A 17,953-nucleotide genomic window follows, 5' to 3' on the forward strand; every position below is an offset into this window, starting at 1 on the left:
AAGTACCATGGAATCACAGAATCATTTAGGTTGGAAACCTAATATGAAAACCTAACAAAATTTTTGATATTCTCAGTAATAACAATGTTGTTACAATGATTTTTAACAAAGCTATTGAATGATTTGCTTTGGAATTTGTCTTCATCTACTACATCTACCATCTACCTGTAGCTAGTTAAGTACTAAGCCACACTCCCCAGTTATTACTACTAGTTGGTGTAAACTGATATATCAGACAGCACAAACTAATTGTATGATTTATTCTGAAGAAGCTTCAACAGCTTACCATAATAGATCAGATAAAGCCTCTGTAAGTCATGTTATACATGATAGCTATTGACATAACCTAAATCAAACTGGGTTTTATCCAGTCCAGTTCAGGTAAGTTTTGAACTGTCTTTGCCTCTCACCAGGTATAGCTGTAAAAGACAATGCCAGAGATGGCAGATTGGTTGCTATTTTGCAGTTGTTTTGAAGTGTCATCACCACACCTGAAAGTTCTGGGAAACAGCCCACATTTCTACAGTTCTGAAATAAACTATATTAAATGAGAAATTTGTAATGATTGGAAGGAAACATAAAAAGCTTTAGGTACATTAATCAATCTAAGAGTTAAGTACAGGTCTAAACATTTCCCTAGGGCATAGATCAGACTCTAGAGGATAATGAATCACTTTTAAAGTGATGAGTGTTACAATACAAATGATAAATTCATCTTCTGATTGAATAGTCTAGCATGGGTGTTTACTATGTAGCCTCATAGGCAAAACTGGGCACTAAGTTGTCATTTGCCAATACTAGATTACTTAGTGTTCTGACTCAGAAGTGACTGGAGGTAAATAAAAGCAGAATATCCCCAAAGCATTCTGATTTTTCGCACCTCTAAATTCATCCAGCACACTGAAATACATGAATGCTGATGCCCAAGTTCTTGCTTTGATTTATTATTCACCTATCCATTAACAATAAGCAGTCTTCTTTCTCTTGTCAACAATAGGCTCATAGCTTGCTCAATTTGGCAATGACTTGTGGGATATTGCTCACAGAAGAGAGAACAGTATATAAATTACAGAAAGAAAATGAGGTATATATTTAGGGCCAAAGCTGTTGGTTATCAGCTGATGCTTTGTCAAGAAAAAAATATAACATTTGCACAAAACAGAAGACTTTGAGCCAGCTAAAAATGTAAATGTGAGCGTATAAAATATGACCTCATGAAATAGGCTGTATTTCCTTCCATTAATAACTTTGAAGGGGAAACTTTAGGACAGGTTAAAAAGTGAAATTTAGCAATGCACAAGAGCTTAAGTGATGCACAGGCTTCCTCCTGATGGTTCTCTCAAGGTGAGCTCCAGCTAAAACTGGAATAAGTGCTTGCTCAAAGAAGTGATATGACTGGCAATGAGTAACACTTTAAAGTTATGTTAAATAAAGCATATAGCAGGGAATCTGCCCCTGTTGAAGTCAATTAGAGAGCACTGTCGCATGTTTGACAAATACTGCTAGGATAATTTTCTTGTCTCAATCTTTTCTTATAAATCTACCTAATTTTGCTTGTAAATCTATAACCAATGATTTGTTCTTAAATACCATTTTCTTACATAGTTGTGAATAGGGCAAATGGACGAAGAGAGTGTGTATGTACTTACATAGATATATGTCTAAAAATTATTGGAATTATGTTAAAACTAGTTAAGTTCTAGTTGAATGAAATATCCTTATTTCTTATCTCTGTTCTTTTCCTTTGTCCTCTCTTGAGCAAAGATACTTATTTTTGAAAAGGACTGTTTTGCGTACTCTCACACATTTTCCAAAACATGAACGCCATTATACTAACATGAAACTTGTGCAGATGTGGTTATTGTCATTTCCCCCATTCACATCTCACAAATTGGTAGGAATTGACTGATGATGCAGTAGAATTATTCCTTTGTATTCTATGATATATACATCTTAAAAGGAATATGCACTTACTTCCCCCACTTACTAAATCCAACTCTCAGCACACTTTAAATTTTTTGTTTTCTCATACATACATGCAATTCCTCTCTCTCCCATTCTGCTTAACATTCATTCCTATTTTTTCTTCTCATCATCATGCTTGCCTACAGCCTTTCAGGAAATAATACTCTTTCAGTGTGGTGGGTCACGTTATCAGTGGAACACAGAGAAGGCAGGGGGCTGTGGGTGGATGGAATGTATTTTATCAAGTGCACTCATCAGAAGAAAAGCATGACTCTCAGAAAAAAAAAATCTTCATTTCAAGTGTTCTTTCTGTATTTTCATTTGAATATGTTCCACTTGCACTGCTAGCAGGACACAAGCAGAAGATTACTATACTACTATACAAACCCTTGGAGAAACGACTAGAACCTGGAAGTAGCAGGATACCATACTGCAGTACAAGTGGAACATGGATCATGTGTGTATACATATATATATATATATATATATATATACAGCTGAGTGCAATTGAAAAAAAGAGGTCAAGAGGTAATTTGGCTTAGTTATCTCTTTGTTTTGTTATACATGGTTTACACTTGCTGGTTTTTGTTCACTTGAACTGTAGACTGATGTATTTTATTTGCTAGACATTTAAAAAGCAAATGCTTTTTCTAATACAGCTTTTACAACTTGAAAGCAAATTATGAATCCACAGAATGAATCCTGGCTGGTCTGAAGTTGGTGCTCTTTTACACTACCACTAAAATTGAGTAGACCAGGTTTTAGCATTTTCTGAAAGTTGTCAAGGCTGAGGTTTTACTCTGGTAGATTTTGTGCAGGGTTTATATTTGTTTCAGTTTAGTCAGGTTGAAAATTATTGAGAAAAATATAGCAAATTATTTTAGCATGCTAAATTGTGTCCCATTTAATACCTGAGTGATTCCTGGAAAATAAGGTATGTACATATCTTATACTGAAAAATAATCTACCAAGATAAGTGTCTATCTAACCTTCCTTTTTTTGCTAGTCTATGAGAGAATTGGTCTGCAATCTTTAAAATAAATATATTATCCTCTGACTTAAGAGAATATTAGGCAGTTAAACAGCAGCTGCAATGCCATGTAATATCAGTTTGGGTCAAAACAGTAATCATACAGAAACACAGCATTTCTTTACTCTGGTAAGTACTCTAGAATTAAGTTGTTGGGCTGTTCCCAATGCCAAAATATGGTGACCACTTGTACTATCAAAGTATTAGAGAACATGTTTCTCATCTTCTTGAGGTCTTTCTATGCCTCATTCCTTTTAATTCTGGGGACTGTCACTGCATTAGTATGCTGGTTACTAGGAAAAGTAAATGTGCTGCATAAACGCCAGCCTTTGATTCCTCATCGAGGTAAAACATCACTGCAAATTGACAGCAAGGGTACTCGGTAAATCTGTAAAATATTCACTAGCTTCACCATGGCATTACAGAATAATAATCCTGGAAATTTGCAAGCTCTGTTCTGTTGTGCCTGAAGACCTTTAATCAGGCTGAAGGTGAATAATTTGCATAACATAAAAGGTCCTTATAATTGTCAGTAGTTTTTCATTCCTCTAATACTTGCATTCAGGTTCTGTTATTCCTTCAATCTCATGAGAATACATTCCAGAATTCTTAATGTTATTCTGTCAACTTTTTATCATAATTCCATAGGCCTACACAGGATGCTTTATTATATTTAGCAATCTTCTGCAAACACTATCAAATGACAGCAGGTAATCAATGGCTGGAAAATCAAAATTCAGTGGTGATTAGCAAAGTTCATTCATAATTCATAGCCAACAGTCCTAGTACATTGTATCAAAGTATTTATGTGACTTCATGGTTAAAGCACCAGCTTTGGAAAAATTTCATTGTCTATCTCTGGAAAATGTTCTGTATTACTTGAGTTCTGCTATCAGCCACTGCTTTATACAACACAGCAAATCTTACACTTATGATACCAGACTGTCCAATATGCTTCCATTCACCTCTTTGGTACCTCGCTATCAGCACACTGCTCTCCTAAATTCAGAGGTCCTTCCATTAACTTAATATATTTATGCAGTCTAATCTGTAGAGTTCGGAAATGTTGAGGGAAAGAGCAGCCTTTTTTCTCATTTAAATTGATATGTTTGTCTTGCTGCAAATTTCATGCTAATCAGTAAGCGTAAAGATGTACTTCACCATGGTAAATTACACCCAATGTACAGGGAGCAATGAGCTAAACGGTTAGAAAACAGCAATATCATTTAACACTTCATAGTATGCATTTGTAAGGTATATTCAAATTAATAAGAATAAGCAAGATCAAACAAGAATAATACTACCAATGCTTTCACACTCTGGTTTAGATGATATGGGTAGCAGTTACAGGTTCAGTGCATTGTTACTTTACAGTCCTGCAGTTAAACATTACTATGAATACATAAATAAAAATAACAAAGAACAACCATACAGAGCTCTCATGACTCATCTTCTGCTGAGGGTTTCAGTGCTGCATTTTTGACGTAGACATGGACAGCTCAGCGACTCACCCTCCACTGTTGTTACAGTCAATGAGGAAGAACAGACACTTTGAGGCTGCAATTCATCTGACCTACTTTACATGAAATGAATCATACTCTGGAGTGCCTTGTCCCTTTGTTGACTCAAAGGAAGACTAGATGATTACCTCAGATGTAAATGCCTGCATCCTACATATCAGACATCTACATCAGTATGATGAACCCACTCTTACTGTCCACGTCATAAAGACTCATGCAAATTTATCTCCCTGTGGTCCAGGAGACATCGTACCTCAGAAGAGTTACATTTGACAAGAGAAGTGTCATTACAAGGCAGGCCAATGTAGTTTTGATTTAAAGCTTTTTAAAATGCCTTAACTGATTATTTTATGGGTTTTTTTTCCTTCTTAATGTATGAGAAAAAATCAGGAAGTCATGAGCTATAATTGAGTATATGTCTGTCTGTCTGTCTGTCTTTCTCATTTTGCCTGATGTGAGATGACTGCCCTCAAAAACATTAATGGTATATCCCCATGAGTTTCTACATGCATTCCCCCAATGCTGGGGCATTGGTGCCTCACTATCATCATGTCACCATACCATCAATGTCATCATTTTCTCTGGCTACTCATCAGACCTTGTTTTAGTCTGTATGTCTGAGCTGTGCTCAGATTCCGTTTGGCTCTAGCTTCTCAGGCATACCACAGGCACCCAGGGTCTCTGCTTCAGTCCATTTCTCAGACACAGAGCCTCTGATACAACTGTTGCACAACCCAGGGCAGTGTTATATACTACAAGTTTTTCCAGCAGCTTTGGCAGCAACACCTGAATAAGACAGGCTGGTCTGAGACATCTGAGATGTTTTGCAAAACAGCTTCTAGAAAGGACACAGTTTATTTGCAGGGAAAGCAGTACCATCTGTGATCACAGACAGCTTCAGATCACAAACTGTCCTGAGACTCCCCAATCCAGCATCCTCAACACCATGAAAGCTGTTCAGTGCTATCTTCAGATATTTCAGTCACTTTGGCTGGTTTGGGCAAACACTGACTTGCTGACATTTCAGGCAAACTGCTCCTGAATACTCTGCTTAGCTCATTCAAATACAACATTCAAAAGGTTCCCTTAAATGAAAAAATATGCGCTCTGTGTTCTCTGAACCTTACAATGTCTACAACGTCTTAAGTAATCTTGCCCACTTCTTACTCTACTAATTTTTGACTAGTGACTTCTGTTTGTGTCCTCAGCTAGGGATTTTCGTAGCCTTAACCAAGCATGAAGGCCAATTGTGAGAACTGTATTTGCTTTACTTTGGTCAATATTCTTAGCATATTCATTACTGTACATAGATAGAACTAGTCCAATTTTTTCCTTGAAGCCTTCACATGACTAAGGTAAGTCACAGGAGCATCTTTGTCAGCAATTTCAGATTTGATTTGCTTGTGCATGTGTCAGATTGACCTGTAGAGTACCTAGAACTATTAAGAGTTGAACACTTACTTAGAGACTCTAAGTGTCATGGTATGGTCACATTTCCAGTGCTGATTTTTAAAGAAATAATAATGAATCATAGAACAGTAAAGCAAAAATTAACAGATAATTCAGGGTCATTTCAATAAGATGAGTTTCACTGCCTTAATTCATGGCCTGAAGAGCAATAATGCAATTAGAATTTTCAAAGATGAGCATTTAAAATGAACCTTAAAGCCTAATAATTATTAAACACTGATATAATTTTTCTTCTTCCAAATTATTAGCTTCATTGCAATTTCTAAAGCAATCAGGATGAGGAGGTGCATAAATATGAGTTTGAAAATTTTCACCAGAAGATTTTGCCATCTGTGAGAAAGATGAAATTACAGCTACAACAACCCTTTACATTTGACAACACCCACTGCTTTGTATAGAAGACATTGAACATAGCATCAGTGTAAAAACAAGATACCAAATTATCCTTTAAGAGAAAAGATCAAAACATAAAGCTGAAAATGCAAAGAACAGAAGAGCATTGAAAGCGATGGTATTTTCTAATGCAGTACTTATAACAAAATCTTGTGATTTTTTCCCCTAAATTACCTGCAGAGAAGAGGGAAAGGAAGATAAGAGTACTTTTTTTAAAAGGTAAAATTTATTCCCTTCTTATGTAGTTTTGATTTCATAATGTTTCATCATACCTGCTCTTTGTGATCATAACTATGATTTATAGTTAGCCACTCACTAATGAATGGAACAGTCGAGACATGATTTTGATCCTTTCTTTTTGACTAGGTACAGTTGGCTACAAATATGTTACAAAAAGACAACAGTTTTTCTTAAAGTTTATTTTGTATTCAAGTAAGTATATATTATTTATACAAGGAATAAACAAGCATTTATTGTTTAACACCTGTTTCTTGCAGGAAACAGGGTATTCTGTAGTTTCCGACTTTGTGTTATTTAAATTCTCAATCCTTCTGTAAGCATTTATTTAAAAAATTGAGATCAGAGGTGTTTAAAGTAGTTATTTACCTACACAGGACATGTTACATTATGTTCTGTCCGACTTCTTGAAACTGTGAAATAACAAAAAAAAAAAAAAATTCTTTGAAGGAAAGCTGAAGCTTGCTGAGAAAGTCAGCATGGTGAATACACCCGGCCTTAATTAATTAAGTTCCTACAAGCTGAACTATGTGAAAACAAGGAAACTGCCTGCTGCCTTTTGTAGCAATAAACATCAGGTAAAGTGATGCCTTGATAATTTCACCAGCCTCTCTTCTTCTTTTGATCACATCACTTGATCTTGTAGGATCAGTTCTGCATCGGCAGACACTGCTCACAACGCTGGCATGAAGCTCTTTTAAACACTAAACAAAAGCACTCTGGACACTTGGCTGGAACAGCAAATGTAAACATTTTAGAGGTTCTGATCCCAGATTAGAAGAAAATAAAGGATTGATACATTAACATAACCTGAGGACTTGAACTTAATATTTACTTTTGTGTTTTAAACCTCAAGTATATAGAGGAAAAAAATTCAAATCAGTGAAGGAATTGAAAATTTGACTAAGCTAGAAGCAGAAAACAGAAATTATTACAATGAATAAGCTAGCCTGAACAAAGAAAAACAGAAGGAAAAAGAACACACTTTCCTCTTAGCTAAAATCCATTCTCTTGGTCCCCCGCCTAAGCAAAATAAAGTATTTATACAAACTATGTGAGCATCACAAAACAAAACTATTGGCATATGGGCACCTCATGCCTTTCCCACATTGCTACTTCCAGTGTGTGTTTTTAGTCTGCATCACAGAGATTTCTGTTGGCAAGGAAGAAGACAGGAAGAGGGGAAAAAAAAGGACCCAACAGGTGTCTCACAAAGGGAGGTAGGGTTAACCTAGGGATGCTAATTCTCCTTCACAACAGGCACTGTGTTTGAGCCAAAGCAGAACTCTCACTTTTTCCCTGCTCGTATGTCATTACTAGAGTCTCCCGCTGCCTCCCCTCAGTTCTTCTCTCTCCAGCTAATCTTAGCCTTAAATCTCTTCATGTGATTACCAGAAAGATGAGAAAGATGGCTGTGGGCTACTGGCAAGCGTACACAGTGACAACACAAATTGTCACTTGAAGTCTAGAATCAGAATTTTATCTTCTATTTTTCTACATGGTATGAGAGTCTAATGGGACAACAGTGAAAATAAATAATTTGTGCAAAACAATGGATGCAACACAATAATTACATACATGTCTAACCTTTATTTGTAGGTTTAGGTAATGAGAAGAGAGTTAATATTCTGTCTTAAATTTTAGTGGATTTAATGGTACTGCTTTTTGCAGACTGAATCTCTCTGGTACTTGGTTACATCGTAGTCATTTCTCAGGAAAGGAAAAAAAACCCTGCTCTTTCTAAGTGTGTAGGTGAAACCTGATAACAGCAAGAAAAAAAATGATATAAATAAAATCCTTTGTTAATAAATCTCTGCAAAACGAGGCAGTACAGATTCACTGCTGGCAGATTTCAACAACTGATCACTGTTAGCTTTCAACTTTGAAACAAATATGATCTTCGAAGAAAGCTGTGACTGTTGAATTCCTGCAGCAATTTACGAACAAAACCTTGAAACAGAAAACCCATGTGAAACAGAGAGCTCACTGTCACCTTTGCAGTTCTGTTGCTTGCTGTCCTACATGTTGAATGATTCCAAGAATTGGAACATGAGTACTAGAACTCCTCTCAGGTTGCAGTTTGATTTTCCAAGGTATCTACTTAAGATATGAGGGGCACATGCTTTCACGTAATTCTACAGTAGGATGCAAAAGGTGATATCTAGGAACTCCATAGCTATTACTATCACGTTACAAAGCTGTCAGGCTACAGAGGAGATCAGACATACAACCACCTATTTTTCCAATGACTGCTTCATAGATTTGAAAGCCACCACGCCCTCTCAAGTTTCTCTGGTCTGTCTCTGTATAACAAAGAACAGCTACATTATCTTTTTGCTACTGTGCTGATTCAGTAAGTACTGTTTCACAAAAACAGCCGCCAAGTCTGTTGAAAAGTGAAGTGATGATGATATATCCATTTCTCAGGGCTAGGATTGCTGATGGCCACAGTTATCCACCTAATCTGTTTCAAGTGCATTCTTCCCCAATGCTTAACTGATTGTAGAGGAATTGATTCCTTAAGGTCTAGGAGATTTACTTTTTCAGAAGACATGCTTGAAATAGAAAATTAAAGAGTTAGTGGATGTGAAGGATTAATGATTAAACAGGGGCTTTTATCGAAAAGAACTAGTAAAATGTTAAACTTTGGGTCAGGAGAAATAAATTAAGAGCCTATTTTCAGCAAAACTCTTTCTTCTACAATTATTCCCATTTGAACAGAAACAAAATCGATGCTCTGATGCTCTGTGTATTCATGGATATTCCATTGTTCCTTCTTTTAAAAAATAAAGAACAATCATCCTCTGATCTCTTCTTGGTATATGTTATTCTAAAGTTCTATATGTTATTCTAAAGATTTTTTTAATGTCTTTTTTCTAATCAAGATTTTTTTAATCTCTTTTTTCTTATAATTATTAGTAAAGTAGCAGTAGGGTAACAACACATTATGAGAAGCTGTGTGCATTTCTTGGTAGCTTAGCTAAGCTGCATTTGAGAAATTTGAGGTTTATTTAACCAGTCCCTTTTGGACCCTGGTAAAACAAGTTCTCAAATGTATACATATATCTCCCTCTTTCTTTAACATCTCTAAGATCCAAGCTTGTGGTTTATACACTCAGGAAAACATTTTTATTATATGTAAATGTGTGTATATGTAAAAATTATCAATCAAATCTTCTCATTTGAATAGAGAATTAACAGTTCAACATTTCTCATTCAGAGGCTGACTCTTCAGCAAATGTCATAAAAGAAGATTAAGCTGACTGAGATTAAATTTGAAAATGCCTGGATTAGCACATACATATATAAGTCTTATTTTTATGATTTATTTTTATTTTATGTAATTCATAGCACATTAGTAAATATTACTTTAAAAATGTCAAAACGCATAATGTAAAACAAATATTTTGTTTGTCTGCCTTCTATGTGATGGAAGGCAGACTCACAAGTTTAGAGTTATGTGCTTCAAAACACTGTTTGACTTAGCTTGGTCTCCTCTTAAATCCTTCCTTCTCATTATTTGCACTTCTAACGAGTAACCAGAATTAATAATATTACTTAATTTCAAATTCTATTGCATTACATTCAAGAACAGTATTTTGTATCCAAATAGCACAGGTCAGACAAAAACTTGTACTTATATATTTTGCACATGCATGAGGGTCATCTGTGTTAAAGAGAAATAGGGACATGTCCTGAAACAGCAAACTCAAAGGACAAATAATCCTCTGCAAAAAGTGGATGACTTCACTTGTTACATTATTCAAAAGCTTTCTTTCTGGTAACATCATCAGAGAAGTCCAACTCAAGCAAGAGAATGGAATTAAGAAAATTGTTTATTTACAATTACATCAAAAGATTAATACATTTTTCTGAAGTTACAAAAATGTCTCTCAGACATCAGTGTGAAATTGAAATATGTATGACCTAGCACAGGGATGTTATCTAGAAAATAAATTCTCTTTTTCAACATTATCTGTAAATAGAGAGTATACATTTACAACAAAGAAAATAGAATCCCTCATGCCTTCTAATCACTAATACTCTTGCAGCCTGTTACAAATGGTGAATTCCACTACTGTGCAGGTTCTTGTCCTGTAGGTGCTCTTAGAGGGGTCAACAGCAGGATACACACGAGGCCACTGTACCATTTTTCTCTATGGAGGATAAATTCAGATAGACTAAAATTATTCATTCATTGCTATCATGTCTAAAGAACATTTTCATCTGGGGAGAGCAGGAAGAATTCAAGGCCCCTGCAGTGCCATCGGTTTTGAAGGCCTCACAAACCTTTCCTGACAGCGCATCCATCTTCTGCAGATTCTGCCTTCTTATTAGTTACATGTTTCTGAAGGAAACATGACTGAGAATTTAGGGTTTTCCCCCCTCTACACTTCACAATGTTAAAAGCTCCCATGAATTCTGTTCCCATCTGTCTGCATACAGGTGCAGCTCCCAATTTCCATGTCACCGTGAATTGCTCTGGGCTGAAGGACTTCCTACAAAGGGAAATCCAACCTAAAATATGTGCTCCTATGGACGCCCAGCTGCCTCAGGCATATCCCATCTTGCAAAGAGCTCCTAGCACCTCTTCAGGCGAGGACTCTACAGAGATATTTAAGCTGGACATGTGTATTAAATTTTAAACCCATGTATTTTTACACCACTCGTGAACATCAGAGGTGGCATGTTATTTGTTTCCATGACATGACAGGGTATTTGCTTCCACTCCAGCTCTAGAGTTCCAGGTGGCACAGCTGAACTACACATCTAACTAATCAATGCTTTAACTGTACAGATTCTCATAAAGTGTCCCAGTCAACACCCACAAACCACTGTCTCAATCCACTAACCTTAATCCATCCTTCCAGAAAAATGCTTTTAAAAAAATGAAATAAATGGCAACGTTGATGTAAAAAACACTAAGCATTTTCGCCTGAAACTTGAACTGTCACCTTTTTTCCTGTTCCTACAAACAATAGATTTTTTATTTCTTGGAAGAATGAATTTGGTTATTTATATGTCCTCAGTTGGCATATCAAGAGGAGAAATGTTAGACTTGAAGTGCGTGGCACTTGCAGAAGGATTTTTCAATTTTAGCACGCTAGGTTGAAAAGCAAGAGAAGACATCCCCATGACAGACAGGCAGCCAGGCAGGGAACAGCACATCACTTAGCACTGCTCCACAGGGCTTCACCCTGTGTAAAAGAGATCTGGCTTTATGCTGCTCCCCTGTCAAGGACTGTATTTCACACTTGATAAATCTGATTTTCTCTTCCTGATGAGTATGTTTTATCTTTTTTCCAAGATAATATATATTAAAATAATATATGCACAGCCCGATGTAACTTATGTTCGATACAAACTCTGTTGTATATGGGCACAGATGGGGAAGAAATCCCCAATTATGTAGGCTATGAGGATGTAGTGAGAAGAAAATGACAAGAAGAGAGGAAGAAAAAGGAAAGAGGAGTACTCTAGCAAGTTTCTATGTACATTAATGGTGAGGCACCATCTACGATCACACCTGAAGTTTGTCTAACAGCTGATGACAATTCCAAACTCATTCATATTCTTATTTCTTGTCGCTGAACATGGTGCTTTATAATGGATTTTCAGGAAGTTTTGGGACACCCCCTCCACTGGAAAAGTATTTTCTTGAATTTGTGAAAAAAACCCAGAACTCAGTTATGCATTACAGCCAAACAACATGAAATCTTTCCATTTCCAAGGATGTATTTGAAATCAAGAGAAATTTGCTAATCATAGCCAACAGCTATGACCTTGTTATAAAACTTTGCAGGGATTAAAGTACTAGCACTGTATATTCAGTCTATTCAAATTTCTTCTTTTACCCTCAGTCACATTAAGAAGTAAAATCATCAGTGACATGAATAGTAACTATATAGGGAAAAACATTAGTAGGACATGGATTATTAACAAAAGGAAGTTGAAAGTCCCCCTTCATATGAAAAGATATTTCCTTGTTCTTGATCAGGAGGTGGTCTTTGCATAGGCTAGTTGTGTATTTGGAAAAACAAGAATGCACCCTTTTAAAGCTGCCATTTTCATGATCCTATTCAGAGGAACTGGGACTGAGATTTTGCAGCAGTTTGAGAAAATACATGGTCAGTTTTCTTCTGAAGCAATTTTCATCTTGTAAGGAAGAACACAATCAAAATTTTAATTAAGATAAGGTTTATGAAAAATATGTCAGACATTTAGTCAAATAAAAAAGTTCAGATAGAGGGGAACATCTATAATGCATAGCTAGAAAGATGCCTCATTCAATTTGCAGGCTTCCTTATGACCACTCCTTAAATGTGTGTCAAGGGAAGCACAGAAAACTATTCCCTTCTATATTTCCAGGAGGGTAATGGTACTTCTAGAAAATGCTTTCATCAGGCTGTGCTAAAACAGTCTAAGTGATCCCACCCACAACAAGCTTGCTTTAAGTTCTCGTTGCTTAGAAGGTGTACCTGCAGCATGCAGGAACTCATAGGAGGTCTTCCTATAACCATGAGGAGGCTAAACTGGCTGGGGGAGATGATACTTGGAGAAAAGCAGAACACTGTTGCTGGATCTGGATGCAGCATTTGAGACAATGTCAGGATGGTGAGGTGCGAGAGTCACTGGACAGCAGAAGAGCCCAGGATTAGAGCAGGAAATTGGGTTGCTGAACAGTGAAAATGGATAAAGATTAAGGGCGACACACAGAGCAATGGAGTTAACGGCACCAGGGCTTTGAGAAGAGCAAGGCAACAAAAGGCATCATGCAAGGGAGACCTGGGGCTCTGGATAATAAAGGGAAAGGCAGCTACTGTTGGTCATGGGGTAGGGTGAAGCAATGGCTCTCTGGAAGACAAAGAACACTGAGAGGAGAGGTAAAGGCAGTAGAAAGTAATGAGAGGTATGCCAAGACAAATAAACACTGCTGGAAAATGCCAACTAACTGCAACCAGAGCTGTTTGTAACCAGTGTCAACACTGAAGATGTAACTGTGGAAGAAGTGAAAAGTAACTGTATAGGTGTTTTTGAACATTTCTCTTTTGGACTGAAGTGACCATTTTGGGTTTTTTAACCAAGGTAAATTAAGCTGGGATTGTACTCAAAAATCCATAACCTTGAACATAAAAGAAAAAAAAATCCCAAGTTTGCTTTCTTTTACTTGTCATTTTATTGAAGACATTACTGTAACTTTGTCTCAACCTGAAACAAGGTATAGCTCCCTACACCATGAAGGTTTAAGCTTTGAATCTGCCTGGAAGATTCCACCAGTTAGCTCTCATGGACACTGGAGATTACTGATGGGGTGCTATTGGTGTAAGACATTTGCAATAAAGGCAGGCAGGAGCACTTTCTCCAAGAGACGACTCACTAGGCTGTTGGAAGACACCCAGCAGGCACTTTCCTCTCCCAAAGCTCCCAAATGCTAGAGCCACCTCCCCCTAAGTGGCACCACTCCTCACTACAATGCCTAAGGTTTACTTCCTGAAACACTTGCTGCTTTCTTCCCCTCCTCCCAACAGAGCACCACGCAAAGGTCAGGCAAAAGCCTTAGAGATTAAATTGTAAGTGATTAAAATTTCCATTATTTTGTGAACTTGTTCTACATATTAAAGAGCCCTAATGGAACTTGCACACATTTGTGCAGGTAGAAAGGCACATGATGACAGGAATTAAGGAAATTAATTCCTGTGCTTGGACTGAAGTAATCTTCCAGAATATAGTTGGCTTTCAATCATTCACACACACCATGCCCTTCACCTTTAAATGGTAATTCATTTTAACACACAGGTTTCGAATGCCATTTACATCAGGCTTTAAGGAAGCTCCCATCCATGTATTAGAATACAGTCAATATATTTTGTCCAGGAGGAGACCACATCAGAGTGTAATTCAGATTTCTAATGTATATAGCCTTATGATGTTTTACCAGTGTCAATAGCAAGGGGGAATGCAGAACACTTCCTGGACAGAGATCAAGCAGCAATTCCCTCAGAAGCACAAGACTAACAATACCACCTCTCCTGAAACGCTCCCTATTTTCTTGCTGCGCTGAGTTCCCTGTGGGACATGGTGAAATGGATATGAGGGTACAAGACTTTTAAGGGCTATGCATAGATGAGAGCAGAGAAGTGCAAGGCATAGTGACAGTAAACATGGCTCATGTGCTTTAACCAAAGTAACAGGAATCTAGAAAATCTCACTATGTAGAACTTCCCCTCTCCCGTGACTGTGAAAGAACGTCAGAGGAAATATTTGGAAGCACTGGTGTGGTGTAGTTGCCTCTGGAGCTGCTTCAGCCCATCCTCTACAGCTGATGCAGCAGCATGTTACAAGTGATGAAGTGAATCCCTCTGACGAAATGGCCTTCTGCAGGCCAGGTGCACTATTTAAATCTATTTCCTCCTGCCTGTGTTTCTGTTTTGCACATCACATCCTATCATTCTGTGATGTTTTATCTCACTCACACTAATACCAGCCAGCCGTGGCTGACAACCAGGAAGACTGTAACACTGGCACGCCTGCCAAATGGTTAGGCATATCCTGGACACAGACAACAGATGCTTATATTTAAATTAGAACTAATTTGCATTTTTGTGTATTGTGGAATTTTTACAGCATAGTTTTGCAAGAAGGGATGTATAATTCTGAAATAGTAATATTTCCTTCGAAAAGTCAGGTTTGCTAATGGATTGCCATCTGTTCAACCCTTTGCCAGAAAGTAGATTTGTCCTGCTTACTGAAAACAGTATTAGGGTGAAACTGTAGATTACACAGTGGATTTCTGAGCAGTTTAATTTAAAGTGCAGGCTAACACTTTGCTATTTCAGTAAAAATAACTTTAGCTTCTCCCTTTATACTAATGCTGGAATCTGTGCCCAGCAAACTGTATTTGGAGTACTTTGTGGGCTGTTTTGCTCTCAGCTGGGTTCTAAGAAAGGTACCTACCTCTCCTTTACAATTTTGAGACTGAGTTTGTGTTTCATTTGCATAGGATTCACAGAAAAAAAAAAAATCTCCATCTTACTTCAACAATCCATCTTAATCCTTTGGAAAAAAGCCCGAAACATTTAAAACAGCAAGGCACTGGCCTCAATTATTCTTTCATGAATACAAGATTTATAGGGACTGGGAGTCTCTTGGAGCCTCTGGATGCAAGTGAGGAAGGAGGACACCTCGGCAATTCAGAATGCCGTACTGGGAGCAGTAGGAGCAAAGTTGCTCTCCCTTGTAACCCACAGAAATCGAATGAAGTTTCTGGTGAATCGTGTTACGGGAACAACTGCACTGCAAGGGAAAGAGGTTCCATTTTTACAGCCTGAAGGCAAAACTTTAATTGTAAACTTCAGGATTTCAGCACCCTCTTACGCTACCTGTAAAAGATTACTACTGACACAGCCTCACGGCTGCCCAAACACCGTGCTCTCCCTACCCCGACCGAGCAGCTGTCTACGGGAATACGCAGAACCGCTCTTCTGCATGCGAACGGACAAGTTGCAGTCACGGATCCCTTCCCCGCATACCCCCGCTCAAGCCCCCAAAAGCCGCCTTTTGCTGGCAAACGATGCTCTCCTGGAGAGGTTCGGGCTCCCGAGCCGGAGCGGCGCTGCCCCACCACCGAGCATCCCCCTCCGAGCCACCTGCGGGGGTGGCGACGCGGGGCCTCGGCACGGAGCCACGGCGAGGGGCGCCCACGGGGGAGCCCCGCAGGGCGGGGACGGCGGAGCGGCGCGGAGGAGCGCCTCCGGACCGGAGCGCTGACCGCCGAGCCGCGTCCTGCGCTTGCGGCACCGCCGCGCTGCCGGCGGCGGGATACCCGCCCCATCCCGGCCCCTGCCCGCACAAAGTTTATCTCCTCCGTTTCAGACCTTCTCCCGCCGCCCACCTGAGCTCCGCAGGGAGGCGCGTCCCCGCTGCCCGCCGCCACCGCCGGCCCCGGGCACTGCGGGGCCGGAGCGCTGCCGCGGCAGCGCCCGCCGCGCTGGAGCTGCGGGGGCAGAGCCGGCGCTCGCCGCGGTGGCCCCGGGCAGGGCGGCCGGGGAGGCGCGGCCGGGGAGCGGCGGCAGCGCTGCTTACCTCTGTCCAGCGTGAGCGGCTGGACCGCTGTCAGTGTCGCCATGTCTGCGGCGGGGCTGGAGCCCGAGTGACGCGCGGCTCCAGCACCGGCGTGGAGTGCGGGGAAGGGCGGGGAGGAGGCTGGCAGGGAGAGGGGGCGGAGGAGGAGGGTGGCTCCGTGGGAGGAGGAGGCGAGCGGGGCGGAGAAGGTGCCCAAGGGTGGGCGGCTCATCGCACACGGGCCGCCGCGATGCTGCGGGCGCAGAGCGGCCCGGCGCGGCCCAGCGCGGGCTGCCGGCATCGCTGCGCTGCAGGAGTTGGGCCCGGCGAGCGGCCCCCGCCTCACCGCGCTCGCCTCGGGCAAAGACCGGGCACCGCGGAGATCGCAGCAGCCCGGGCCGTGCGCGGGGGGCGGTTCGCTGCCGGTCCCGCCGCCCCGGGGATGCCGCAGCTGCCGGCTGAGGAAGAGAGAGGGGCGAGGGCGGGAGCTCCGCAGCGCCGCGGGGCGGGGAGGACCGGCGGGGCTGGATGCGGCGGCCCGGCCTCGCCTGGGCCGGGGGCGGTGGGCCGGGCCGGGCCGGGCAGCGGCGCGGGGAGCGGTGTGCCGCGTGAGGCCCTGATCCCAGGGCTGCCTGCGGGGGAGGAAGATCCGCGCGCGGAGCCGGGAGAGGCGGTTCCTGCCATTGTGCCCGGCCTTGGATTAAGGGACATATCATGTAGCCACCCTTTTGGATGGAGCAGGGCGTCGGCCTCATCAGTCCAGCCATCACCTCTGTTCTGCGTGCTGTGTGCGGCCGGCCGTCCTTCAGAAACCCCGCACACACACCGCGAGGGGCTGGTCACAGACGCGTGGCGGCCACCTCTTGTGGGTCAGCTACAGCTCGTGTGAACGTGGAGGCCCCTGTTAAAAGCCATCCACGGAGGTGGAATTTCACTGGAGTTCTGCGAGGTTTATCGGCAGCCTTCTGGTTTTCCTACCCTCGTCGTCCATAAGAAGAGAAAGGAATGTGGTCAGCTGCCGTCCAAGAAAGGTGTGACAGGGTGGATGAGTTATACTGAGTTTCTGCTGCCTTCTCTTTGGTGGATGATGATGTAGAGAAATAAATGACTGAGTGAAGAATGGTGTCCTTTTTAACTATTTCCCAGGGTAGCACCTGTGCACCTTAGGCTTGTTTGGAATGCTGGGATAAAGGGCAAGGTAGCATTCTTCCCTTCACCCACTATTTTTTCACATACCACAGAGAACTTGAAAGTACAGCAGTTCAAGGTTGCACAT

At 40.7% G+C, this 17,953-nt stretch overlaps 1 protein-coding gene across 1 annotated transcript in view; it reads right to left on the reverse strand.

Annotated features, from left to right (window-relative positions):
- LIN7A (lin-7 homolog A, crumbs cell polarity complex component) overlaps positions 1–17,712 on the reverse strand; it is a 47,747-nt gene extending 30,035 nt beyond the window's left edge. The window contains exon 1 of the mRNA XM_041465601.1: positions 16,699–17,712. Within this exon, the coding sequence (XP_041321535.1) occupies positions 16,699–16,978 (280 nt within the window). The 5' untranslated portion in view covers positions 16,979–17,712. The remainder of the gene's footprint in view (positions 1–16,698) is intronic.
- Positions 17,713–17,953: the final 241 nt, after the last annotated feature.

This window comes from Pyrgilauda ruficollis, unplaced genomic scaffold (assembly GCF_017590135.1).
Source record: "Pyrgilauda ruficollis isolate IOZ18807 unplaced genomic scaffold, ASM1759013v1 scaffold19, whole genome shotgun sequence".
Classification (NCBI taxonomy): Eukaryota; Metazoa; Chordata; class Aves; order Passeriformes; family Passeridae; genus Pyrgilauda; species Pyrgilauda ruficollis.